Below are 25122 nucleotides of genomic sequence, written 5' to 3'. Positions count from 1 at the left end.
CAAACAGAGAAGACTCGCGCATGCGCACGAGGCACATGCACACAAACGCGATACCTGCTGCAGTGTTTTCATGTACGCCTGTGCAATTTAAACAGCAGAGAAGAGATCAAAACGAAATATACACACATCTAGCAGTACAGCGCATCCTGAAGAGATAAACACGACTTATTAAATATCTGTCACTTTAGCCGACTTGCTCCGTGCAGAGAGGTTTGATCATGTTTACCTCCCAGACGTCGTCCTTCCAGGACTCCATCGACGTGGAGGAGAGGGATGACTTTGACAGCGAAGACATCGCAGGATACAGCCAGAAAACCCAGCTGAACTGCTACTACACCATCTATCTTTATCAAGGCACCAGGTAATGCTGCATACTTTTATTAATCTAGTTTACAGCTATGAGGAATAATCCAACTGTGCACGTCCACAGTGTGATGTTACTGTTTATTGTGTATCATATCAGTTATTTAAGTTGAGCACTTTTCACAATCAGTAAGGTAACTTTTATTATTGTATATTTATTGCACTCACGTACATTTATAGACCTGTTTAAAAACTTCTACTTAAGTCACCTTTAATCCAATTAATTTTATTTTTCAGGGACAATGCATATTAAAAACATTTCTTTAAAAGGCTCATTTTCATCTGCTGTCCATGACCAGATTTTTACAAAAGGCTCTAACTACCCTGCTGTACTCTTTCCGCCTTTGGTCATTGTTATTCACTCTGTGATTCCGTGTTCCTGGAGATGCCGACAGTGACGCTGATGCAGGACGAACACACACACACACACGCCCACACATTGAAAACTAACAAGGTGATCAGTGAACTGTTGATTGTCTTAGATCTGAGGCTTCTGCTGAAAATGGGTCATGGAACCAGAGACGAGCAGACTCCACAACCAGTCAGGATGACTTTAGGTAACGAAGGAGTCACCCGCCTACCTTCTTCTTTGCTTTCAGTGGTCGTTTCTCTTTGGCTTTCACTGTTGTCTATTGGTGTATCCACGGGCTGCCACGGGACATCCAATCAACATGGAATCAATGCTGTTTTCATCTGTGACTTTGTTCTGATTGGTCATCACTGCTGATTGCTGCTGAGTTACATGGGCTGTTGGCCTCTTCCATTTGTAAAGTGAATGAGCTTCCTGTCGTAGTCTGGTGTAATGTGTGTTGTTTGACACCCACATGCTGCAGCTATGTGACTCAGTTGTGTGTCGTGTTGGTTTTGGCTAATCGTCATCGGCTTTTTCCATCTGTTCTCCATCGACTTCAGTGGCTTCCCATCTTCCTTATTGCCCTCAATGGCTGCACCGATCCAAACTGACTGTCTTGCTTTCGCTCACAGCCTGACGCTCATCGACAGCAGCCTGCCATCAGAGGCCGAACCGGAGCTGCGCACCTACATCTCAAGGAGGCTGAGCAAAGGAGCTCTGCTTGGAGGCATGGGCAACATCGCCACTGTGGAGCTCAGGTAGTCATCCCACTGTCATGTGTTTACTTACAAAGACGAACCAACCGAAGATCATGGTTAACTTTTTTTTTTTTAATCCTTCAGATGGAGATAAAACATGTGGCTGAAAATAAAGAAGGTCATAAACATAAAGTGTTCATGACATTAATGTGTTGACTCTTTTGTGTCCCAGTATCCCGGAGCAGGCCGTCGGCTGCTACTGCTGCCTCCTGGAGCAGGAAAGGTCTCCTGAGCAGCCTGACGCGGATGGAAATGGATACGTCATCTGCTTCATGGGCGGCTCTGAAAAAGGACTGAATCTATATCCTGAGTGCACGGTCGATCATGGAAGGAGCATACCCCAAAGTCCTCTAGCTGTTATTGTATACATCTGCTTACTATTACTAAATGTCCTTCGTAGTTTTATTCCTTCTTCCTCATAGAGAGGAACAGGTTCTAGTTCTATCTCCTTGACCTTTTTACACATTTAGATTGGAGCTGGATAAATACGTCCAAGGCCTTCACAGCAGCCTGCAAACCCCAGAGGTATGAGAGCTGAACAACAGAGGACTGAACATGTACATTTGTTTTTACATCACGTGTGCAGCATTGACGTGTGGGTGCGCTTGTGTGTGGCAGCTGCAGAACCTTGAAACAGAGGTGCGTCCCTATCTGAGCCGGTGGTACGAGGAGTCGGTGATGCACATTCATCGGGTGGTGCAGCTGGTCCAGAGCAACATCAGCTTCCTGCTGCATGCTGTGAGTCCTTCTGTCACCTTCAGCTTTCGTCCACTTTAAATCACTGGCCACCGAAGAGAGGCTTTGAATAACAACAGCTGTTACACACTCCAATCACACACTATCCCCCTCGTGATGTGAAAAGAATCTGACAATAGATGACACAGATGCTTTTCATATGTAAGCATGGCCCTAACCTTAACCCGCTCCCTTTGAGGTGTTATGCAGTGTGAAATATACTTGACCTATTAAAGAACACAAAAGAGTCAGTGTGTTTGGCTGATAGTTCAAGAGTGACTTGCCCTCAAACTACTAAAACATGCCACCTGAGCAATTCTATTTACATTCTCAGAGACAATCGATTTTTGACTGAATCAGAATCAGAATTACTTTTCAGGGGGAAATTCAGTAATGCATGAACGTTTATTCCAAAAGCCTATTAACCTCATGTATTCAGAAACAGAAATTCAATAATTGTCTTGTCAAAGTCTGTTTGTGCTTTATTGATTTGTTCTCCAAGACAAACCCATTTCAGTCATTGATTTTTGTTTTCTGTGCCCAGGCTCTGTGTCACACACACGTGGAGGTCACTTCTTCAGATGAGAGGACAGTGACTGATGTGTCCAGGTGAGTGAGCAGAAAGTCCTGCTGCGACACAAACACACATTTTAAACCCTAAAAAAAAAAAAAAATGACCTCTTATTCTGTTTCAGGTTCATCAAAGCAGCCAGCTTGCAGGGTTTGTCCCAACAGGACACGACGGCAACGTCTCTGTGTAAAGCCATCTCCGAGGAAACGCAATCGGACCTGATCATAGACTGCTCCACCTGCCCCCCCACTCTCTCCAACGCTGGTCAGTCTGACTCCCTGACGTGTTCTCCACTGTGTTCTGCATCACTGTAAGGTTTCAAATAAACACGTTTTCTGTCCCTAGTCAGTAACCGTTTCTGTGACGACTGGACTCAGGCTTTTCTCAACGCCGCAGAGCGCTGTAATCCTTTCCTGCTCGGACAGATTCTGGAGAACTTTAAACTCAAGGTACGCGGACAGATCTGAAGACTGATCACAAATGTTTTAAAAACTTCTTTACTTTGCAGAATAAGTGTGGCACACTTTTTTTGTAGCCATACATGTAGGCTGCGGTCTACAAAGCAGGCGGCCCGGGTCTGAATCTGACCTGTGGCTCCTTTCCTGCATGTCGTTCCCTTCCTCTCTCTCCCTTATTTCTGACTCCACCCACTGTCCCATCTCTATATAAAGGTCTAAAAATAAACCTTACAAAAAAAGGAAAATCCATTTGAAAATCAGTGTGATGTCAAATTCCTCCTAACCAAATCATTTAGGCGAGGAGGAATTATCATTTTTATATTTTAAATATATCCTACTAAACAATACCCAATACAAACATTCACTAAACGGTAGACTTTTGACAGCATCTAGTTCCTCTTGTCAGACAGTGAACCATGATCTCTTCCCTTTTTCAAATCGCCTCTTCCTCTCTTTGTCAACCACCCCTCTTCCTCCACAGGCGATCCAGGACATGAACAGCCTGAAGCGTTACGTGCGGCAGGCAGAGATGAGTCACTACGCCCTGTTTCGCTGCTGCCAGTTCCTGCAGGGCTGTGGGAACGGGGACGTGTTACTGCAGAACGCCAGGGCCGAGCACAGCGACATGCCTGAAGCCTGCAGCATCATCTCTGTCCTGGAGGAGTTCCTCAGGGATCAATCCTCGGCCAAGGCCTGATCACATTACAACATTTAACCCCATGCTGTGGGACATGAGAAACCTGCATCTATTGTTGGGCTGCTCGTCCAGCAGCAAAGCAACCAAGTCTAATTTAATTAAAGCACTACATGGGAATATTAGTTTGCACATGGGAAATTTCAAATTGACCAACTTCTGCATAACAGACTCAGACTACAAATATGTAACTGCTCTCACATTTTAACTCCTGAACATTTCTTGAAATGTCCGTCCTGCTGCCCTTGAAATCTTCCTGAGTTAGTTGTTCTCATTGTTACCTCACAGTGAGCGACTCTTCCTGTCAGCCTGGAGGAGGAGTCTAAGGAGGCAACGCGAAAATGTCAAACAAAACAACAGAGTCCGACACTATGATGACACGCCTTTATGTCAATGCAACAAAGTAAGACTTTAACAGTATCAACATGACATGCGTGGTTTGCACGGGTTTATCATCATGTTAACACAGCTTATCCCGACTTTTCACTGAATTCACCCGCGAGCTGACAGAAACAAATCTGTACTAAAACTCAGCTGCAGCTCACTCCGAACATTTCTGGACATTTTCAGGAGTTTTTGTATGAAGCACAATAAATAATAATATGATATTTTCTGTGCTGGTATCACAGCTGCTTCTCAGTTCGGAGATCAGCGGTCAGATCTGATAAACGTACTGTAACATGACCTGTAATTTTTTATTTAGCTCTAATTGAAGATTATATCAGTGAAGAACAGCCTGATCTCAGAGAAGGCAGTTCAGATGAAAATATCAGTGTAGTTGTTGTGACACTTTCCTCTCACCCATCGTATCCATTCCTTTTCCTACTTTAAACGAGTTTCCAGACAATGAACCAAAAAGAAGTCCTCGTGTTTTTCTGCTAACTGACAATGAATGAAACCCAGAGCTGATCCAAACTAAAGCTACAGCTCAATGGAGTGGATTCATGTGATGTCAAAATATTCCTTTATTATTTTTGTATCATGTTTGATTGCACTCTGAGAAGGAACATATTGAGAGTTTTTATGCATTGCTTGTTCCGTACGCCTCGCTCTTGTTTATATCTGGATAGCTGCACTACTGTGGTTTCTTTTCTCAACACTGCGACTTTTTTCGTCCGTCTATCTCGTGATGTTAGATGTGACTTTGTTTTTTGGGGGTGGAGGGGTGCATTATTTAAAATGGGTATCATTTTTTATTCACCAGCTGCAGACTTAATGAGAACAAACCTGTCATTATGTCGCTCACTACATTTACATTTCTGCAGGATGAAATGCGCTGCAATCTAGAAAAGGCACAAACACGACAGAAACTGAAACGTAGAATAAATATGAGTTTATAAACAAGGGTTCACAGATATGATGAGCATGTCGACATTTTGTTTTTAGACTTTCCGAACCATTTAAACCTGTCCAAAGTGTGTCATTCAGCAATATAAATGTTGGTTGTGTAAACTGGGAAGCTGTGAAGTAGGTGATGTAAAAATATAACATGACTGACTCTGTGATGAGGGTCGTCTTTTCTGTACAGTTCGTCTCTATACTTACATCTGTGTGTGGGTGGCTCTGTGTCTCGACTAAAAGAAGAAATTAAAGACCACTGTTGAACCTCTCTGTCGTGGTTGTGCTCGATGTCTCACGCATGCAGACCTTTAACAAAGGTAGCAGACGTTGTTCGTTGTATGTTGCTGTGTGCTGCTCGACAGAGAAAAAAGTCCAGCTGCTTTTATATCATCCAGTACACGCCGTCCTCCAGCTGCTCCTCTGAAACCCCAACAAGTCTTTCTGAATCTAGGCACAACATGAGAGAAGATCTAAATCTAAAATGACAAGAAAAATGTGGTCGAACAGAAATTAAGCATGCATGAAATGTCTCTTTGGATGGTGGTATGTGTGCCTGCTGTGTTCCTTTAACACGTCTCACTGTTTCAATCTGTCAATAAGCTCCTAAAGGTAAGTTCATTTAAACCTGCAGGTACATTTAGTTTACAGTGAGAGAGTCGGCTTCCTTTAAGTGACAACACTGCAATCTGTCTATGAAACAAAACATTTAGGGACAGCGATGGCCCTAAGTGGTTATGTTGTGCGTACCATATGCGGAGGTTATAGTCATTATGGAGGTTGTGGGTTCAAATCCGGCCTCGTCATTTGCTGCATGTTAACACCCCCCATCTCTTTTGTCTCCAAAATGTCTCTTCAGCTTCAAATAAAGGCGAAATAAATTGTGGATTTAAAAAAACTGTAAGTTTGTGTTCCTGGTTCATAACAGGTTTCATACTAAATAAACATTTAAATGTTCTTTTAGTCTCATTTTAATCTTGTTTTATTAAGTAAATTAACTTTTAAGAACCCGAGATGGGAAACAAAGATCTTATCAATCGAGACTTTTAAAAACTTTTCTGGGATTTTTTTTTTTCACATCTGGGAGATGTTGCACAAGTGACTCCATGTGTTTCATTCTGGGTCATTTTCAGCCTCATATGACGATATCATGAAGCAGTATTTACCTGAGGACTGATCCGAGTCCGACATCTTCCTCAATAAAGAGCTCGGCACGTCATAGATGCTTTCTGTTGGGTATAAAATAAAACGAAATAAAAAATACTTCAGTCCAAAAGAAGAAGAAGGTGGAAATGGAGCCAAAAGAAATCCTGTTTCTAATCAGACCTGGATGTTCATCAGCTCTCCTGTTGGACAGAGGGAAGTCGTACACGCCGTCGTCTGGCTCAGATTCATCTTCAAGCTCACACATTTCTAAAAAGACATGACACAGTTTTTGGATCAGTTTGGATATTTAACCCTCTAAACCACGACAGAAAAATGAATAGTTTAAAACAGTGTACTTTTTCTAACTGGTAAAACATCATAGTCTCCTTCTTGACCCTCTGCATTGGACCCCTGCCGGTCTTCGACACTTTCACCTAAACACAGAGCAGTCAGCATCATGAACGTGTCACCTTCATTATATTTGTTTTGCAGATATCAGAATAAGTCTACCATTAGGATCCGGGTGGATGCAGGCTGGCTGGAAGTTTTGGTACGTGGGCTCCTCTTCGGTGTTCAGCTCCTCGGTCCTGCAGGCCGGGGAGGCGATGCTGGTGGTCTCATGGGGCGTGTGGCCTGAGGGGGCAGAGAGGGGCCGAGCGGGCAGAGACTCCATCACACTGTCAGTTTGTGAGCAGACGGGTACAACGCTGTTTATTCTTATGCTTCTGGAGTCCGAGACCCCCGAGGTGGAGAGATTCATGGCTTGCCAGAGGTGTGAAACCCACTCCTGTCTGAGAGCAGCTGATTCTGCTGCCTGCACGCACGCACACACACACACACGCGCGCACACACACACACACACACGTACGTACGTTAGGGGCCACAAGTGGCACACTTAAAACCAGACCTTGCTGTCCTGCAGACTGAAACAGGAACACAGTGAAACCACGCAGACCTGACTCACCAACATTTTTCTCTTTCCGTTCGTCATAATGATCTCAAACATGAAGCGTTTGCTGTCCGCTCTCTGGACCTCTCGCACTGACTGCACCTGGCCCGACAGGTGGAGAGAAAGACCAACATAGGATCAGTCAATCATGAACAATCAGCGATGCTTTCAATGGAGCAAGAAATAATTTTGACTTTAAAATCAAAACTCAAGTCTCCTGTTTACAGCTTCTAATAAATGATTTATTATTTTCAGTTAATTTAAAACGGTAACTTCTACATTATAAACCTTTGCCCTTATATTTTAAGTTATTTTTGATATTTTAATGGTTTGTTATGATTCTTTTCTGTTTCTGTTTTGAATGTACATCTTTTTGCACATTATCTTTGTACTTTACTTTTTTTTTTTTTTTTACTTTATTCAACATGATACAAATTAAAAAAAAGAAAAAAAACAAATACAAGCTTCACAAATAAGACTCAGCCACGTTTAAGGATGGCCAATCACATTTGGTTTAAAAAGGTCACAGTGATGAGGAATATAATATATATATATATATATATATAATATATATATAATATATATATATATATATACACACACACTTACAACTATTGTTGCTTGAGAAATGATTTCCTGTACGTTCAGTCCATAAGAGAAAAAAATCTTACAAAAAGGTCGACTTTAACTAACTGACTTTTTTTTTTAGTGCGTTTCTTTAACTTGTGTCAGGAAGCGTTTAATGTCCGGAGGATTTTGCACATTGTAGTGCCTTGTTGCAAAAACCTGCTACAACACAAACTGGCCCTAAAGTAAAAAGCAGAAGAGGATATAAAAAGTAAAACTGAAATATATATTTTTATTAGATCACATGTAAACAGACTCACTGTGTAAATGTAGTAATATCCTCTTAAGTGAGACTGTAGAGAGAAAAATGAAGACAATAACAAACCAGCACAGTGACCATCATCCAATGGATGTTTCTCATGCTTCAGGTGTAGGAACACTGAACACCTTCACTAGAAGTTCACGTGTACTCACAGCACTGCAGTTCTCTTTTGTATAGAAGAACAACGTTGTGTTTTGAAGCCTGAACCAATAAGTCGCCCACCTGATCCTCTACAGAGAGAAACAAGAGAGTCTTAAAATTAAACGCATCTTGTTCTTATTGGACATGCCCCGACGTTAAATAGATGGCTTACCATGGTGTCTTTTCTTTTCTGCAGGAAGCCTTCAAACAATAACTTCGGCCCGTCCAAAGCCATGTCTAACCCTCAGATGAGTTTTCACACTGTGGCTAACACTCGGAGAGTGTGATTACCTGCCTGTGTGTGTCTGTGTGTGTGGTGAGACTTCCTCCTCACAAGAGCACCGAGCAGTATCATGCACCGCCGCATCAATAACTCACTTCTCTATTCAGCTTCATAGAAGTCCCAGTTGTTCAAGAAAACAGCGGTGGATGCGTTCATGTCCCAGGTTTCCTCGTTAAACGGAGCGATGACGCACAAACACAATGACATCAGTGGGTGTAATTGTCAGATTTTTAAAACCATTTTATTTTCCTTGTTGCTGTTAAATTGCCGTTTCACTCACACATACACAGCTGTGTCAGAGCATACTTCTTTTTTTATTTACTGTAAATGTTGGAAAAAAAAGAGAAACATGAGAAGAAACACTGTCATAGTTTTAAGGTGGGAGAGGTGCGCTTAATGGCTGTTGTTAACTGCTTAATCTCTGTCTCTATGGTGCCTCTAACTTCATAAAAATATAATAATAAGAGGGACACAGCTCTATTTGAGAAGCAGAAAAATAAAAACAGAAAGTCATGATACATCTCGAGGACAAGCTTTGAGAACACTAAATACAAAAATACATGGAAAATGTCGATCCCTCCTTCTGTTTCATGCAGCGCACTCAAAACAGACCAGAAGAAAAAAAAAAACAGGTTAATAAATTAACACGCAAAAAAACAAGTGCATGACATCCATGACCTTTCTAGTGTTAGATGTATAAACCTCATGAAGGTGTTGCTGTCTATGAGTTTACATAATATTTACTGCATATACACATCTATGAACAGAATCGAGTCCCTTTGTGGCGTGTCTGATTATGGCAGCTTCTCTCTGGTCTCCAAACGTCTAACTGAGAATAATACTGACCTGAGAGAATAAAAAAACAAGACTGGGTGAGCTGGAAACACCCAGCGACGAGTGGTGTCTGCCCTGGACTGACTAGACTAGACCAACAGATCCCAGATCGACAGAACGACTTAGCTCATGAAGAAGTGATATTTCAAATGGTGGCTCGACCTGCAACATCTTCAAACGATTCCCGTCAGGAAAAATGTGCTGCAAAAAATCTGAAATAAGTGCGTACTCAAAACAAACGAGGACATTTTAAGATGACATGCAACGACAGAAAACAAGCTGCAAATGAAAAGGAAAAAACATTCTGCAAAAAGCCTCAACTCGCTCAAATGGAAACAGAAAACTAGAAAGAAAAATGCTGCCTCAACTGAAGCACTGCCGGCCTGTAGGGGGCGCTCAGTGACGCCGATGAGGAAGTGACCTGGGCGGGGAGGGAATATCTTCTTTTGTAACTCATCCATTTTCATTGGATGATGATTAGTTAGGGGAGTGAATGATGTATCATAAAATCAGGTGAAATGCAGCTGTTCATCAGGAGGCTTTTTCCACCTCCACTGTTGCACTTCAAAACTCCCCTTTAGTGACCAAAGGGTGACATCACTGTTCACAATGAATTTTCTGTATTGGTGGGTTTGTTTGTTTTTTGACTTGTTGAAACACGTTTTTTTTTCTTCTTCTTCATTTGCAGCACATTTCTGTCGTTGCATTTGTTCTGGACTTCTGCGTTTGAATTTGCATCATTTCTGTTAGCAGATTTTTTTCCCCAAATCTAAAATCATTTGGGTCGTTGCAGGTCAAACGTCCCCGTCCGATGTCATTATAGACAAAAATTAAACCATAACGCATAAAAAAAAATGTACCTAGGATTTAGCTCATTTGTTCTTGCCCGTGATGCATCATGGGAGGGGGGTGACGAGGAGTTGTGGGCTGAGGATGCTGCCCAGGTTGATTGGTCAGTCTTTTTTTTTTTCTTGAGTCTTTCAGGTAGAAGAAAAGAGGGCAGAGTCAGAGAGGGACCGGGAAGCCTCCAGCTGTCCGATCACCGCTGTTTGAGAAGCGCTCTGTACATGGCGAAGCCGAGCACGGCGCACACCGTGGCCCCGACGCTCGCTCTCAGCCAGAAGGTGGAGTTCTTCAGGTCCGCCTGAGCCATGTGCCTGAGGGAGGAAGTAGGACAAAAGGAGAGAAGGTGAGAGGAGACAAATGCAGAGGGAGCAGCTTGTTAAAAATCACAGCGGGATGAGACACAAAATGACAAAACAAAGGCATGTGCTCGCTCTCCCCTCTGCAGACAGGACCCTATTAGCCTATCACAGCCGCTGGAAACAGGAGCACATGCTTTCTCTTGACATTTGGTGTCATTTTTGATTTTTGTGCAACAGGAGCAGATGAAAAAGATGAAGCGATTGGCTGGGAGGAAGAAGCAAAGTTGGGACAACAAGAAGCAGCTGCTGATTCTCACAAAGAGGCAGATAACTAAGGGAACTAATAAAACCAACGGTTCTTAATATCCTGATAAAAACCGGCCCGACCGAACACACAGACAGCTGATCCGGCGAGAAGCACAAACACTGAGGATCTAAGTGGACTACAGTGAGAGCAAGCACCGACAAAGAGCAGAGAAACAGAAACACAGAAGTTTAAATCAGATGGTTTCTGCTCTGAGGTTCTTACATCACACACACAGCAGCACCCTCTACACTCACTCTCCATGAAAACAATGAAAAGTAGAGCCAACATTTATTAAATATTTGCTGACAGTTAGCTTAGCATATTAAGACAAAGCAGCTGCTGATTGAACCAACTAAATGAGCTTCTCTTTGGACTCTCAAGCAGGAAGTTGATAAGCGTACATCATGCTCTCTCTCTCTCTCTCTCCCCATCCATCCACACATGTTCAGAAATAACACCCATGTCTCTCTTTGATTGGTTGCTTCCGTTACCTGTCGGGGGGGATTAGCGTCTCAGCAGAGGCGTCCATAAAGACCGACCCCTCCAGGTCGGAGACGGCTGAAACCTGCTGTGTCAGACTGAAAGCCTCCTCTGACAGCAGGCAGCCCCCCACATCCTCCACCCAGCCCAGGAGCCTCACACACACACACACACACACACACACAGCACCAGGTCATAAGGTTGCCTGGGTGTGTGTGTACAGATAGAGCAGGTGGAGCTGGGAGAGTCTTCTCTTACACATGAATCAAATCTTTTTTTTGAGGTTTTGATTGACCAATTATTCATTGAATCTTCAAAATGTCAAAAACTAAATTAGAAGCGTCCACAGCGGTCTAAGGGCCTGATCACACACAGACATGCTGCACTCGGCCCGAGCCTATCTGAGAGAAACGCAGCTACCTGTGCATACAGACGACCAATTTAAATATCCGATTAAAATGGATTGGAGCAAAGGTGGAGCTCTCTCTCACCGCTGCTCGATGAGGAGCGGGAGAAATGTTAGAAAAAGTGGACAGAAGCTTCCGTCTTGATTTGACACTGATGCACGCTGTGACTCCGTTTCTTGAACTGAGAGCGCCCGGCGTGAGCGCCGTACTGAAGGGAACAATAGTTACCTGCGACGATGATTTTACAGCGACGTGTCTGTGTGTGATCAGGCCTGAACAGTTTCAACTCAAAGTCCAGAAGTGCTGCACTTCTGAAGAGAAGATTAAAACATTATAAAGACAGTAACCATGATATCAGTCGTATCACCCAGCTCCACCCAGCCTCATGAATACAGAACTTCACTCAGCACCAAAAACCATCAAAGCACAAGCTCGACCACGACTGCGTACCAGCTCAAACGTCACCGCACACACAAACAAGGACAAAAAAAGAAAAAGAAAAAAAAGAAGCCACATGTACCATCTTTACACGCCGCGTGGCAGCCAGGACGTTAAATCTCACTTTCATCATGACAAAGAAACTTTTGATGAAGGCGTTAAAAATGAGGTTTGTGTCCTTTGAGAATCATTTTTATTCTTATTTCTCTTTATTCAGACTAACAAGGTTTTTTTTATTGGTAAAAATATACAGTTGAAATAAAACTTTAGATTTCAGCCGTCACTACTTCATCACGATTAATTAAGCTCTGAACTTTAATGCACTCATGTCTTTTATCGCTTTTTGTCCCTTCTGGCTCACCATAGAAAATCCTCCTCAGTGTCTCCCTGTCGTCTCAGTGATGTAAAAGGACGCTGCTGCACCTTTGAATGTCTCATTTCACTTTAACAAACTCCATCTTGCCTTTGAGCTGTTTGATGTGAGTTTAGGATCCCGAAGCACTTCCTGTTTCAGTGTTAAAGTTCAGGTCCTAACCTTCACGCTACAGGAAGACCTGACTTTATGTCAAACAGCAGTACAAAAAGTCAAAATAAAAGCCCAACACATTTTATTTTGAAATGCAAAATACATTATTAAAACTGCGCAAACTTAATTCATTAACTACTCTGTGCAAATGATTTGGATCAAAACGTCGACCGACCCTCGTCTCTGCAGCGCGGTGCCTTCAGTGTGCTGCGTCGGCCCTTTGAAGCTGCCAGAGCTGAACCATTAAAAGTGCCATGCTATTAATAGTATCAACACCTCAAAGAGTTTAAAAGGCATCAACACACAGACATTAGTTCTGGATGCAGCACTGCAGAACGCAGCTCTGTCTCAGTCCATCAAAGCCCAAAGTCTGACATTTTGAGCCGTTTATGTGCAAACAAACTGAATTCAAACTCACTCACTCCTGCAGATATTTCACACCATTAACAGCCATTCAACCCCTTCCTGTTCTGCACAAAACCTCCCCCATCTCACTCCAAACACCAAGCTCTCGTCACTGCAGAGGTGGGGAGATGAGAAACCTTTCCCCTGCTGCAAACAGAGCAAGGCAGGCCTCGAGCTACCCAGAGAAGTGGAGAGAAGGTGAGGCATGCAACACGCAGATTAGCAGAGGGTGAAAACATGCAGGAGGAAGAGGAACAGGGGCAGCCAAAAACATGACTCTGAACACCTGATGAGTGGAAAGAAAAACACAAAGACAGGACGGACAAGATGGGGGGGGGGAAAAACAGAATGAAATGACAGCACAATACAATCAATTCAAACATCAAGGAAACACATTTTGACTTTAAACATCAGCTGGAAACATTCAAGAAGTCTTCACCTACAGGAGAGCACATGAGCATCAGTTCAGAAAGCACTGTGTGTATCCATACTGCCTTCTCCACATATCAGAGAGCACTAACAGGAAGTCAGACAGGATTCAACACCTGCAGAAAACTCCTGAAAGAATCAGATATTTCCAGGAGGAGTTTTTTTCTTTATCTCGCTGATGTCAGAGGGATGTTTTGTATTTTCAGAAGTGGAATCAGATCTGTAAAAACAAGTTCCATCTTCTCAGCTTGAGAACAAAGTGTCTCCTGTAGGTGTCGACTTTGAGGATCAGGATGGACTGAAAATATCATCACAGGTCATCAGAGAGCCGCACTGATCAAGTCAGGTGCCGTGCAGAAATAAAGAAAGGAAGAAAAATGACAGTCATGTAAGAGAACATGCAGACTTGGATGAAGTTTTCAGTCTGAATGAAGCACAAATCAAAAGTCAAACTTAAGTTTCTGTGCAAATTATTCAAAGTGTTAGCCAAGACTTGCTGTTTGTATATCCACTGCAGGACAAACTAGCCGACCGATTTCACAGATTTAATTTCAGTTGGTTTCATCCATAGCTGATAATGAGTCAGCATTCATTCGGCTCTGCAGAAACACGGCACAGCGGGACACACACGCATAAACACACACACACACACACACTCCCCTGCAAGCTTTGCTAAAGTCGTCCTGTCCTCAGTAACACCTCTGAAGATGGTGCAGACTAGACTAGAGAGGGGATCACTTCCTCCTCCCGTTACGCCTCTGCGACAATCAGGTTGAAGGTCAAACGTCACACTGGCGTAAATATTAAGAGTCTGAAGACGGCTCAATCATTCCAGAAGCATCCAAAAACAGCATCAATGCTTCCTAATGAAATTCTGTTTTTTTCCATCTCTCCTCGTGTTAGTGCATCACTGAGTGAAAGTTTGCACAGCACAAGCAGCCAGCATGCATTGTTCACACTTCTTCCAGCACACGGTCACCTTCCTGGCAAACAGCCGGGCGGTGAGCTGGCGCAGCAGGGTCACACTGAACAGAGAGCGGGTGGGCCGGCTGGAGCTGGAGTAGAGACCAACACAGCTACCATGACTCGTCCACACACCACTCACATGTTTTTGATCAGGCCATCATTACTGTGAGCAGTGTTTGTGACTTTGTGTTTCTCATGTCTGGACGGAGTAAACAAACAAACCCTGTGAGATCCGCCACTTCTTACCTTAAGATGTTTGGGATAATAACGAGATCTTAAAGTGTACAAAGAGAATTTGTCTGATTTCGTCGCATTAAGCTTCATTAAAGTCCAGACAAACATCTTTTTCCTTTCAGTATTTTAATCCTTTTAAGCAATTAGTACCTCATTGTTGATGTCTATATTTAAATTGGATTTTAATCTGGGTTTGTAAACCGAATTTCATTCATATTTCATGATATTTTGACCAGAAAACACACAGTAGAGTCCTTAAGGTTTGAGTTTTTTGCAGTGAAAAAGAAACTCTAAAGTGGAAGAAATATCACAGGGACAAATCAATAACCGTGTGTTTAAAAAACGTTGAACTCTGCGAGCCTCGATCGCTATTTTTAACAAGCGTCACAATGCTGAGGGTCAGCCGAGCAAGACACAGCTTGGCATGTGTGCGACGAGCAGCAGTGAGAGAACACCAAACTTCAGCATCATATGAAGAAGAGTAACGCGTTCATTTCAACATGAGCCCTCGTGCTCAATCACAGTGGATGTCGTAGTTTCCTGCAGTGGATATGCAGCGTAAATCTGAGAAAAGGAGCGAAGTGAAGGAAGGCAGGGGGGCTATGAGCAGACCACCAACAGTGTTAAAGAGCTCCGATAAGGAAGTGGGAGACACAGAGCAGGGAGAGGAGCACGTGAACAACACTAAACTGTTCTACGTATGAACCTGTTGTAAACGACCCTGCGGAGTTGAGCCTTAATATTTCTCAGCAGCTCCGACTTGAGGAGGTTCTGACACAGGCAATAGGTGCACCTGTTGCAGGCACACATGCAGCGGAGACGGGCGTGGCTGCGGAAAGACACACAAAAATGCGTGCGTTCACCACCATACAAAGACAAGACAAACAGGAGGAGGAGGACCAACCTAGACTAAAGGAGGATGACTATAGAAACTTCTGAGCTGAAGCCTGCTCTCCTCCATTCAACCACTCGATTCAACGTAAAGAAAACGCGGAATATGAACTTTATCATGATCTTCAAGGAGGCATGAGGAGATGAAATCACAACAAAAAGGAGGAAAACAGTCACGACAACAATTTACTGATTCTAGCAGGAGAATCGAACCACGTGCAGGAGCTAACGCAGAAGTCCTAACGATTTATTGCCTTCACGTCAAAGAGCTTTCTGACGAGGGAGGTCCACCACTATTTATTTTTTATAAAATAAATCTAAGATAAATTAGTGAATTACAATTAAAAAAAAAATTAGGAATCGAAGAAATGAGCCAGGTTTCCATGGGAACAATCCAATATCTGCACTGCTGTTTGAGACTGGATTCCCTCCGGAGCCGCAGATGTTTTTCCTCCTTGTTGAGCGTGTTCGTCACGTGTGTATTACACTGTGTGTGTGTTCGTCATTATGAGACTTTTTGTTTTTGAGCGGCGCTGCAGGAAACGGCCCGTGATTGAGAAAAGGCTGACAGTGCACGCTCCTTTTTTAATCAGGGAGTTAAGCAACATGTCTGTATTTTCTTTTCTATATTTTTGAGTTAAGGTAGTTTTATTTTGACCGGTGCTCTCCCTGAACTTTGATTAATTTGTGTTTAGTAAATAATCTAATTATCGTGTGTCCAGACTTTGCAGACGTGACTCAGACATAATAACTTTTCTCAATATCAAAGTCTGAAAGTGCAGCAGTTAATCAAACTAAAGAAGTTAATATGAGATTTAGCGCACACATCCCATTTAGTGCTAATTAATCTACTCTCCAATCTAATCCGATCACAAAGCTTTTAAGCACCCTGTAAACTTAAAGGATTAACTTTCAAGAATTTGAGGGAGGGGCTTGCACGCATCTGCCTGAACCTTCATCTAAGAGGGGGATAAAATGAGAAGACGCTCGGGCGTGATACTCACGGGTACATGGCCATGGTGGTCAGTCTCGTGTAGATGTCTTTGTTGAGCGCCTCGGTCGTGTTGCACGTGTACGGCTGGGGCGGGTGGAGCTTGTGCTTCCGGCAGAAGTCCTGCGGCGTGAGGCTGTAGTGCTGCCGTACTTCGTGCAGGTCCGACTTTGCAGCGATCACGACACATGGCGTCTTGCTGTCGATGAAGTATTGCTGCAAAACAAAATCATTTTTCAGCTTTACGTCCTCGTTACTTTACCTCCTGCTCTGTTTGGTTTCGTTCTGCGTTTGGCCGTGCTAGGTTTGTTTTGGAAAAAGAGGTCATATTATTTTCTGCCAACGCCTTCACAGGTAGGCTGCAGGTATTTCTGATGATTTGTAAAAAGTAGTGCAGAGCGAACATCTGGAGAGCGATCTATGCAGGTTTTGGCTGACGAGGTTAAATGAGTTGAGTTGAGTTACGTCACACTGAGAGCTTCGTGTCGGTGAGCGAAGAGAGGTGAGAATAATAACTAAGCAAAGACAATCACTGAAGGATGAACCATCTACCCCAAACGTACCTTGTACACTTTGGCGCAGTATTCAAAAGAACGAGGATTGTTGACGTCATACACCAGGCAGACCACGTCACAGGCGAGGTCGGCCTCCGACAGGAAGTCAAAGTCTGGCATCACCTCGTGGAGCTTGTAGAGAGAGAGAGAGAGAGAGTGCAGATGGAGGGATTACGGTTTATGCCGAGGTTCACAGTTTAATGTAACACGCAGATTATGTAACTAATCCAGAAAGCAGAGGAGGAGTAAACGTTTCTCACCAGCAGGTACTTCTCCTGACCGTAAACGTAGGTGGTGCTGATGGCGTACAGGGACTTGTGGTCTTCTCTAATCCGCCTCTGTTGCTGTGGTGGAAAATAAAACTGTTAATTTCGGCTCTTTGTGCATCCTCGGTGTAAACTACACTGAGATTGTTCAAATTAGAATTTGTGTGTATTGTTCATTTTGAGCTTAAGCTGCTTCGCTAAATGCTCACTAATGCTTCTGAAATGTGCAGATTGATATCAAAGACTTATTCTGTGATGAATAATGCTCCTTTAACACTTCACGTTCTGTATCGTTCCACATTAAAAGTAGCTCATAACCACAGATTTCCACTGACCTGCAGGTCTTTGCCCAAAAAGGCTTGGAGGAAGCCACTCTTCCCGCTGCCTCTGGCGCCCAGGACGTTGCAGCGGAAGACGCTGCGCTGCGTCTGTTTCTTCTGCAGGTCGATGCGCTTGTTACGCGTCACTGAAAGAAAAAGGAAAAGCAAGCGTCAAAGCCGAGGTCATTTTATTCTCTCCACACTGTTAGGGCTGCTCCAGCTTTCCTTACCTGTAATGGCTGCCGCCTGGGACTCCTGTTCGTAGATGATAGAGTAACCAAGGTAACCTAAATACTCCAAACTACGCTGCACATCTAGGTATGTTGTTAACCTACAGCAGAAAACAGAAACATGCTGATGAGTCAGGCCGACGTGATTCAAATCTGTACATAAAGATACAAACGTTAAGATAAACGTTACATAAGTGTGACCCCGCTCAGAATGTATCAAACTAAAATAGGAGCGAGTGTGTGTCTGGGTGCGTGTGTGTATTTATAGAAATGTTCCACACTCACGTCCACTGTGAGAGGTATCCCTGGTATGTGATCCATCCCTGGTCATTAGTGCACACTGTGTTGTTGACATCCGGGCCCCAAGGCATGTAGGGAAAGACCTTGAACAAGTCCTTCACCTCCTCCGGCGACAGCGCACAATCTCTGTCCTGGATCGCAGAGAGACAGGTTTGTAAAGCCGTCCACGTTAAAACACGACGTGCAGCGTATGAAGAAAACGTGTTTTCTGACACTTCTAAGCTCTCACTTTGTCGTGTTTGTCAAAGACACTCTGGAGGAAGAGGTACGCGTTGTGGTTCAGCTCGGTGGTGCAGTCAGGAGGGATCTTTATCCTGCGTTAGAGGGACACACACACACACACATCCATTATCTGCAGCATTGATTTCATATCTCTTAGTTTTTTAGTGCAGCATCGATCGCTTCGACGTGTATCCACAGATTTCGACCCCGCTGACAGAAATCGGCACACGATTATCGTTCATATAATCCTCACAATGAGGTCATCGTCTTGCTGAAGTGACGCAGACGTTTGTCCCTTCACATGAAATATAACCCCGTTTTAATTTGAGCTTACAAGGGGAACAGGTATTCCTGCGTGAGCTCCAGGTCGTCGTCGTAACCGAACCGCCTCAGCACAGTCCAGGTGGTCTCGTGTCGACCTCGCTGTATGAAGAGAGTGTGCAGGAACAGGAAGCCTGCAGTAAAGGGCCAATCAGAGACGAACAACAGGTCAAAGGTCGTCTTAACAACAAAAGGCAGACGAGAGGGATTGTTAAAGGGAACAAGAAGAGGAAACGCTCTGACCTTTGAGAGACAGCCCGTTGTCCTTGACTCCGTCCGTCATGTTTCTCCTCACCACATTTTTCACATCCTCTAAGGCTTGAGGTGCCAGAGGTGTATTAAAACATGTTCTCTGTAAACATAAACAAACAAAACATCGAGTTAGTCAGGTCTCATTCATGTTTGAACACGTTATCTTAAACCAACGGAACGGTTATCCTCCTCTACGCGCCAAACAGGACGCGACACGACGACGAACTGGAGCTGATGCAAGACAAGAAAACATCCCATAGTTTCACTTTCTTCAATGTTGACACCTTAACCGACCCCGTGTGTGTAAATTCACAGGATAAACAACGACTACATTTACATCAGCTGAGGTAGGAATCAAAACCCTGCAGAAAACATGATGCTAATCAAGCTGTCGAAGCTGAAGAAGCCGTTATATTTCATGAGTTACTACTCAAAGCCCTTTTCTAACACAGGTCTCACACACTCACACACACACGAAGAAGAAGCAGCGGGTGAAACTTAGCGGGTTAAGTGTCTTGCCCAAGGACACATCGGACATGTGGCAAAAGTCGGCCCAAAGTCAAGAACATCGGGTGGAAAACATTACCTGGAAGAAGTTGAGCTCGTTGTCGTTCAGGATGCCGTCGTTGTCCAGGTCAGACACTTTGAAAATTCTAGTTAACGCCTTAATGCAAGACGCCTTCAACTGGAAGAACAAAGGAAACGTGATCAGCTCGGAGATTCAATGATACAGAAAGATTTCAGAGCAGAGATTCTGTAATCCTGGCTGCCAAACATTAAAGTCCTAAAATATGAAGCGTCTTCAAAGCAGTTGTTCGAGCACAAATTCAATCTATCAAACTTTATTGGTAAAGCTCCAACAACACGTAACAATGTGAGTTTTATGTGCATCGACAGAGAGGAGCTCACCTCCTTCTCCTCCGGGCAGTACAGGGGTCCCGTCGGGTGGAGAACAGCCTTCTGGGCGTAGTAAAAGAGCTCAGAGATGTTCTTCAGATTTTTGGCAGAGCACTAACGAGGAGAGAAAGAAAAAAAGAGAGAGAGGACAGTGTGAGTGTTGACGCCCCGAGCTACAGAAGGACGAGCTGAGGAAAGGACAGAGGGATTTAATTTAACTTTAATTTCTCATGAACACTGAGAGGTGAAATGAAAAGACAGTATGGGAAGCATTAAAGCTGCTGTGCAGATTTAAAAAAATATGCATCTAAAAATATGTTTTAATTACATCAGTCGCATGCAGGCAGTCTATGGGCGTGCATCTCATTTACACAAGATGAAGTCTCCTGATTTTATCCTGCTGCCTTCCCCCATCAGCTCGCTCTGACTCTCTGCAGAAAAATACTAGTAGAGCTGTGGCTGTTTGCGTTCACACGCAGCTCAAGAGATTTTCTGCAACTGTGAGAGCACTAATGGAGAATAAGGACAACCACCACTGCACTGATCCAGCAGTTCAAGTCCAGTTCACGTCTTTTATTCCAGTCCAAATCTCACCAGCTGACTCCGTGTCTCTCACGTCTGCGTCACGCTCCCTTTTTTTTTTTTTTTTTTTTTTTTTTAAACTTTGTAAGTGATCCACCTGAGGAGAGCATGACTGAGCGCTCTCAAGCTACAGAGGGAGAATTGAATTAAACTGAGACACAGACGAAGGCAGGCTTCCTGTCGGAGAGCAGAACCTCTCAGCACACTCACACAGTCCATCAGAGCGGCGTGGCTTTCTGGGATATGAATCTATTCATGACGAAGAGTGTAAGAGGAGTCAGGAGCCGGACTGCACCACGTCCACACTCAGGTTTGATTCAGTTAATGTCAACGCTCTCAGGTGCTTCATCAAGGGTCACACAAACCGTCTCAGCAGATCCAAAAAGAGCTGCACAGTATTCCTAGATATCATCCCGTACCTCTACACAGGTCTCGATGTCCTGGTATTGATTCATGATTGGCAGAATCGTCTCCATGCTGCTGTGTTCCACCAGGTCCGACTTGTTCCCCACGAGGATCAACGGCACCCTGCAAGAAAAAAAATAATCAATGAAACCAGCCAAGTTATTGGAGCAGCTGCACGTCATGCCGTCTCAGCCGACACACAAACGCACATCTATCAATCTATTACAGTGACAGGAACACACCTGCTATCCTTGTCCGTCCTGTCGTTTATGAGGGGGATCCAGTGACTTGTCACCTGAGGGAGTAAATCACATCATCAAACACTGCAGCCGCGTCCCGTTTACAAACAGCGACAAGGAACCGACTTTTAATGTGAAGAAAACGCTGCTCACCTTTTCGATGGACTTCTTGTTGTTCACTGAGTAAACTATGCAGATCACGTTAGCCTGTAAGGACAAATGAAAATATAAACTGGGGATTCACACAGAGGAAAAATAAAAACACAGTGATTGCAGATGATGACGTCAGACCCACCTTTGATATTTCTTGAAACAGCTGCTCTTCTGATTGTTCAGCTTCTGGAGGGGTCAGAAAGCCACATATGTTCAGATGATCATATAACAACCTGTTCTCATTAATACAGAGGAGTGCTCACTGGACTGTATACAGCCAATTCATGTCACGTCAATTCAACAGAAAACAGCATTGACCCAATTCTCTACTTTTAAAGAAAAGGCTGATTGGAGGAGGATTCAGAGTTCAGAGCTTTGTGGACTTGGTAACTTCAGCCACACGGCTGAAAGGTGAAGACGTGGATGTCTTTTTGTTACTGGGCTAAATAAGTTGATTCAAGCTTAATTAAGACACCCCCCCCTCTCTCATATTGTTTTCTTCATGAACTATATACTTAAATAGATTCCCCACAAATCTAAAAGGGTTAAAAAGACATTTTTAAAAAGCCTATTTGATGACTGATCTTCAAACAGAGATGTGTGTTCGTGTTACCGGAGTAGTCCACGATGTGTGTGGGCACCCTCTCTGGGGTGACGTCAGCAGGGATGGTGATCTCCTCCGCCCGGAGAGGAACCTTAAGAAAGCAAACATGAACTTACATCACAAAACGCGTCTTTTTTCTTCCTGTGACAGCACGAGAAATACTCAGCCTCTTCTGCATTTTCATCTCAAAATGATCCGAATGTGAGCGTTCACGTACCTCATCAGGAAACTCCTCGCTGACCAGAGACATTATCAGCGAGGTCTTCCCCACCTTGGCTGTAAGGGCAAAGGAGGGAAAAAGAAGAAAAAGCTTTTTAAATACCTCTGATGATGAGCGTCAGTACACAACCTCTACACTGTCAGGGTGACGTGTCGAGTGACAGGAGGTCACGGAGAAGAGAAGCTGACGGTGAAGTGCAAAGACTCGGAGCAGAGTGGAGAAACACGATCCTGGATTAAGTTCATTACAGAGAGATTTAATAAAGAGATGCACACTAGTCACTGCAAATCAACTTACACTTTAAATACATTCAGCAGAGACCGACCTCTTTAAATCAGACGATATCAGCATGTAACGTGACTGTCAGTATCGTCCGACTTTGTCTCTGATATAACGGGGTTTACTCACATTTATTTATAATTGTTCATTTCTAAGTGAAAAGAAGTGTTGAAGTGCGCTGATTTTAATCTAAACAAACTCTGTGACACAGTTTGGATTTATGTTTTAGAGACCAAAATAAATCACCGTCTCTGAATCCAGACGCACCAGTGATTCAAATCTCCCTGGATAGTTGTCATTACACCTCAGGTTTTTTTTTTTAAGGCTCTCAGTGTAACCTGCTGCAAACTGAGCTCTCCTGAACTTCACGGCGATGAAGACGGCGGCACGTAGCCTTCTGGCTGCACGTCTCTCTGGAACAGTCGGTACCAACTCGCCTAATGTGGCAATGTAGGCCACAACCAAAATAGAAATAGTACCAACAACACATGAGCTTCACAGCAAACAGACCGAGCAGGTCAGACTCAGACAAAGGGGAAGACCGGATCTGTTGCCCTTCATTCTGCTCTCAATCCAAAATATTTACCCAACAAGAGCCAACTAACTTTAAATTTCATAATCTGATTATTATTTAAGCCATAAAAAATGAGAAACATTAGGAACATAGTCAACTGTGAGCACTGGCTGTGTTTCCTTTTCTCACGTCAAAATTAGCAGATTATTTTGTGTGTTTTTTAAAATTGGCTCGTTGGAAATAAACGTTGACTATTCAAAGGAGGACATGAATCAGGATATTGAATCAAATTTTTGAAAAGGAAAATGATTTGTCTCCACCTTCATGACGGTTAAGTTAACTTCAGTTTCCTCTGTTAAAGGAGATCACACACAGAACTTCTAGTTTAATGTTTGGTCAGTCTGAACAAGTCCGCCTCGCCCCTCTGATACTCCATCCAAAGGCAGCTCACAGTGGGGATCACTTTGTCCCATCATCACGCCTGCAACATTCACACTGAAGGCAAAACTTGACAGGGACGGACGTCTTGAAACTTCAGTGTGAACAGGGTGACTAATGTCTTGTGTCCTGCCTGTCTGTATACTGCTACTGGATGCCTTGAATTTCCCTCGGGATCAATAAAGTATCTATCTATCTATCTATCTATCTATCAGGGTTACTGTCTGCTCCGCCTCTCTTCCTCTCTGAACTTAAAAAACCGCCTGCAGAACTAAATATAGACATCATGAAAAGAAAAATGTTTACAACTTTCTTCTCCTCTCCTGATTTATTGTTCCTCATGTTTGGCCCTAATCCTCTGCCGTAGTTCATGTTGACATTGAGCAGCAAGCTGTGTGACATTTGACCCCTGTAGATCCGACTCAGAGGAGAAAATATAATACAACATATGTGTATTAAACCTTTTGAGATGTGATTTGTCTAAAGTATTCAGATTACTCAGATGAGGCGTGGACGCAGCAGGTAGTGCAGTGATTATGAGGGCATGGCAAATCGTTATTTTCATGTTAGGATGGAGAATGAATGAATGAGGGGAATTTTCCCGGAGAGAGAACTGATATTTCCGATTACTCAGACACCACGTGAACGCACCTTTACGCCAAATAGAAAATAAAAACAGATAGAAACTTTATTATGACAGTCATGATACACTGACGAATAATCCAACCAGCCTCTTGTTGCTCATGTTTCAAGCACACAGATGTTTATATCATTTAATTAACTGAGAGCTAATTTAGCCGTTAGCTCCTGTCACTAGCATCTAAGCTAACACAGCCGTTACTTACGTTCTCCTACGAGCAGTATCCTCACGTCCTTCCTCATGTTTCAGCTTCCCTCTGTAATAACAATAAGGTCTTTATTGTCTCATTGAAGCCGTCCTCCTCCTCCTCCTCGACAGTTTATCCACCGTCAGGCCTGCCGCCGCTGTCAGACTCTTTGTAGGACAAACCGGACGGACACTTTTCGCTCGTGCGCCGCGCTTTTTCTGCGCGTTTCTTCTGCACGTGCGACGAGTCAGCTCAACACAGACGACGTCTAAAACTGAGCTTCGTGCCACATTTTCTTCGCCGTTTCCTGTAATTTCACGGTCTTTTCGGCGCTTGCACTGCACTTCGCAGAGGCTGTTTCATCATGGGCATGCCCGACCTCCAGGTACCCGGCAACTACAACGAGCCGCCAAGGACAAACTTCATTTGAATTTGAAAAAACAACCCCCCGCTTAGCTCTGCCCTCTAGCGCCGCAGTGAAGAACTGCCGCTATTTAATCAATCCTTACAAAACACATTATATAAATGAAAACTGTTAACATTACAAAATTATTAATAAAAAAAGAGCACTTTGCATCTTAAATCATTATAAGTGGAATTTCATATTTTTTTCCCCCGAAACTTATTTTAAGTTTTATTAATTAAAGGCAGGGTTGGTCATTTTCGAAAATCAGCATGATTTTATAAGTAGCATTCCCTCAGTCCTTCTCTGTGCTCCCTCAAAAGGCACGCCTCTCACGCATTGCGTAGAAACGTTTATTATGGAGAG

At 43.5% G+C, this 25122-nt stretch overlaps 3 protein-coding genes across 5 annotated transcripts; 1 reads left to right on the top strand and 2 right to left on the bottom strand.

Annotated features, from left to right (window-relative positions):
- The first annotated feature begins 25 nt into the window (after positions 1-25).
- cUnh17orf75 (chromosome Un C17orf75 homolog) lies at positions 26-4167 on the top strand. Its single transcript, XM_079366666.1, has 10 exons — positions 26-361; positions 846-920; positions 1348-1473; positions 1646-1783; positions 1944-1998; positions 2092-2211; positions 2753-2817; positions 2904-3043; positions 3125-3228; positions 3719-4167. Exons 1-10 carry the CDS (start codon positions 219-221, stop codon positions 3932-3934), a joined length of 1182 nt encoding a protein of 393 aa, XP_079222792.1. The 5' UTR covers positions 26-218; the 3' UTR covers positions 3935-4167.
- A 907-nt stretch (positions 4168-5074) lies between these two features.
- Positions 5075-8648, bottom strand: LOC306838462 (uncharacterized protein). The gene is made up of 9 exons (XM_079366663.1): positions 8567-8648; positions 8406-8483; positions 8252-8284; positions 7380-7466; positions 6926-7229; positions 6772-6849; positions 6596-6682; positions 6436-6498; positions 5075-5719 (listed from the first exon to the last, which is right to left on the bottom strand). The coding sequence occupies exons 1-9, from the start codon at positions 8627-8629 to the stop codon at positions 5655-5657; spliced, it is 858 nt and encodes a 285-aa protein (XP_079222789.1). The 5' UTR covers positions 8630-8648; the 3' UTR covers positions 5075-5654.
- A 248-nt stretch (positions 8649-8896) lies between these two features.
- rhot1a (ras homolog family member T1a) lies at positions 8897-24818 on the bottom strand. 3 transcript variants are annotated; one of them, XM_079365379.1, is made up of 20 exons: positions 24372-24818; positions 22293-22351; positions 22085-22166; positions 21614-21657; positions 21472-21525; positions 21322-21374; positions 21094-21202; positions 20105-20206; positions 19782-19880; positions 19187-19295; positions 18957-19077; positions 18630-18714; positions 18386-18531; positions 18101-18201; positions 17886-18016; positions 17545-17628; positions 17294-17416; positions 16744-16946; positions 15555-15677; positions 8897-10668 (listed from the first exon to the last, which is right to left on the bottom strand). In XM_079365379.1, the coding sequence occupies exons 1-20, from the start codon at positions 24406-24408 to the stop codon at positions 10551-10553; spliced, it is 1983 nt and encodes a 660-aa protein (XP_079221505.1). In that variant the 5' UTR covers positions 24409-24818; the 3' UTR covers positions 8897-10550. The 3 variants fall into 3 exon arrangements, with proteins under 3 accessions (XP_079221505.1, XP_079221507.1, XP_079221506.1); XM_079365380.1 differs by lacking the exon at positions 8897-10668 and adding an exon at positions 10683-13505; XM_079365381.1 differs by lacking the exon at positions 15555-15677 and having other exon boundaries at positions 24372-24816.
- Between the last annotated feature and the right edge of the window lie 304 nt (positions 24819-25122).

This window comes from Symphodus melops (assembly GCF_947650265.1).
Source record: "Symphodus melops genome assembly, chromosome: 17".
NCBI classification, from domain to species: domain Eukaryota; kingdom Metazoa; phylum Chordata; class Actinopteri; order Labriformes; family Labridae; genus Symphodus; species Symphodus melops.
This window is presented reverse-complemented; position numbering and strand designations above follow the sequence as displayed.

Bases quoted from the DNA above. Each gene is read 5' to 3' on its own strand.
- LOC306838462 (XM_079366663.1), bottom strand. From the start codon at position 8,629: ATGGCTTTGGACGGGCCGAAGTTATTGTTTGAAGGCTTCCTGCAGAAA. The intron at 8,484-8,566 runs GTAAGCCATCTA...TTCTCTCTGTAG, and splicing joins AGAAAAGAAAAGACACCATG to AGGATCAGGTGGGCGACTTA. The intron at 6,850-6,925 runs GTAGACTTATTC...CTCTGTGTTTAG, and splicing joins CATCCACCCGGATCCTAATG to GTGAAAGTGTCGAAGACCGG.
- cUnh17orf75 (XM_079366666.1), top strand. From the start codon at position 219: ATGTTTACCTCCCAGACGTCGTCCTTCCAGGACTCCATCGACGTGGAG. The intron at 1,474-1,645 runs GTAGTCATCCCA...TTTGTGTCCCAG, and splicing joins ATCGCCACTGTGGAGCTCAG to TATCCCGGAGCAGGCCGTCG. The intron at 3,044-3,124 runs GTCAGTCTGACT...TTCTGTCCCTAG, and splicing joins CCCCACTCTCTCCAACGCTG to TCAGTAACCGTTTCTGTGAC.
- rhot1a (XM_079365379.1), bottom strand. From the start codon at position 24,408: ATGAGGAAGGACGTGAGGATACTGCTCGTAGGAGAAC. The intron at 18,715-18,956 runs GTAAGCTCAAAT...CCTCTAACGCAG, and splicing joins CAGGAATACCTGTTCCCCTT to GATAAAGATCCCTCCTGACT. The intron at 18,532-18,629 runs GTGAGAGCTTAG...TCTGCGATCCAG, and splicing joins TCTTTGACAAACACGACAAA to GACAGAGATTGTGCGCTGTC.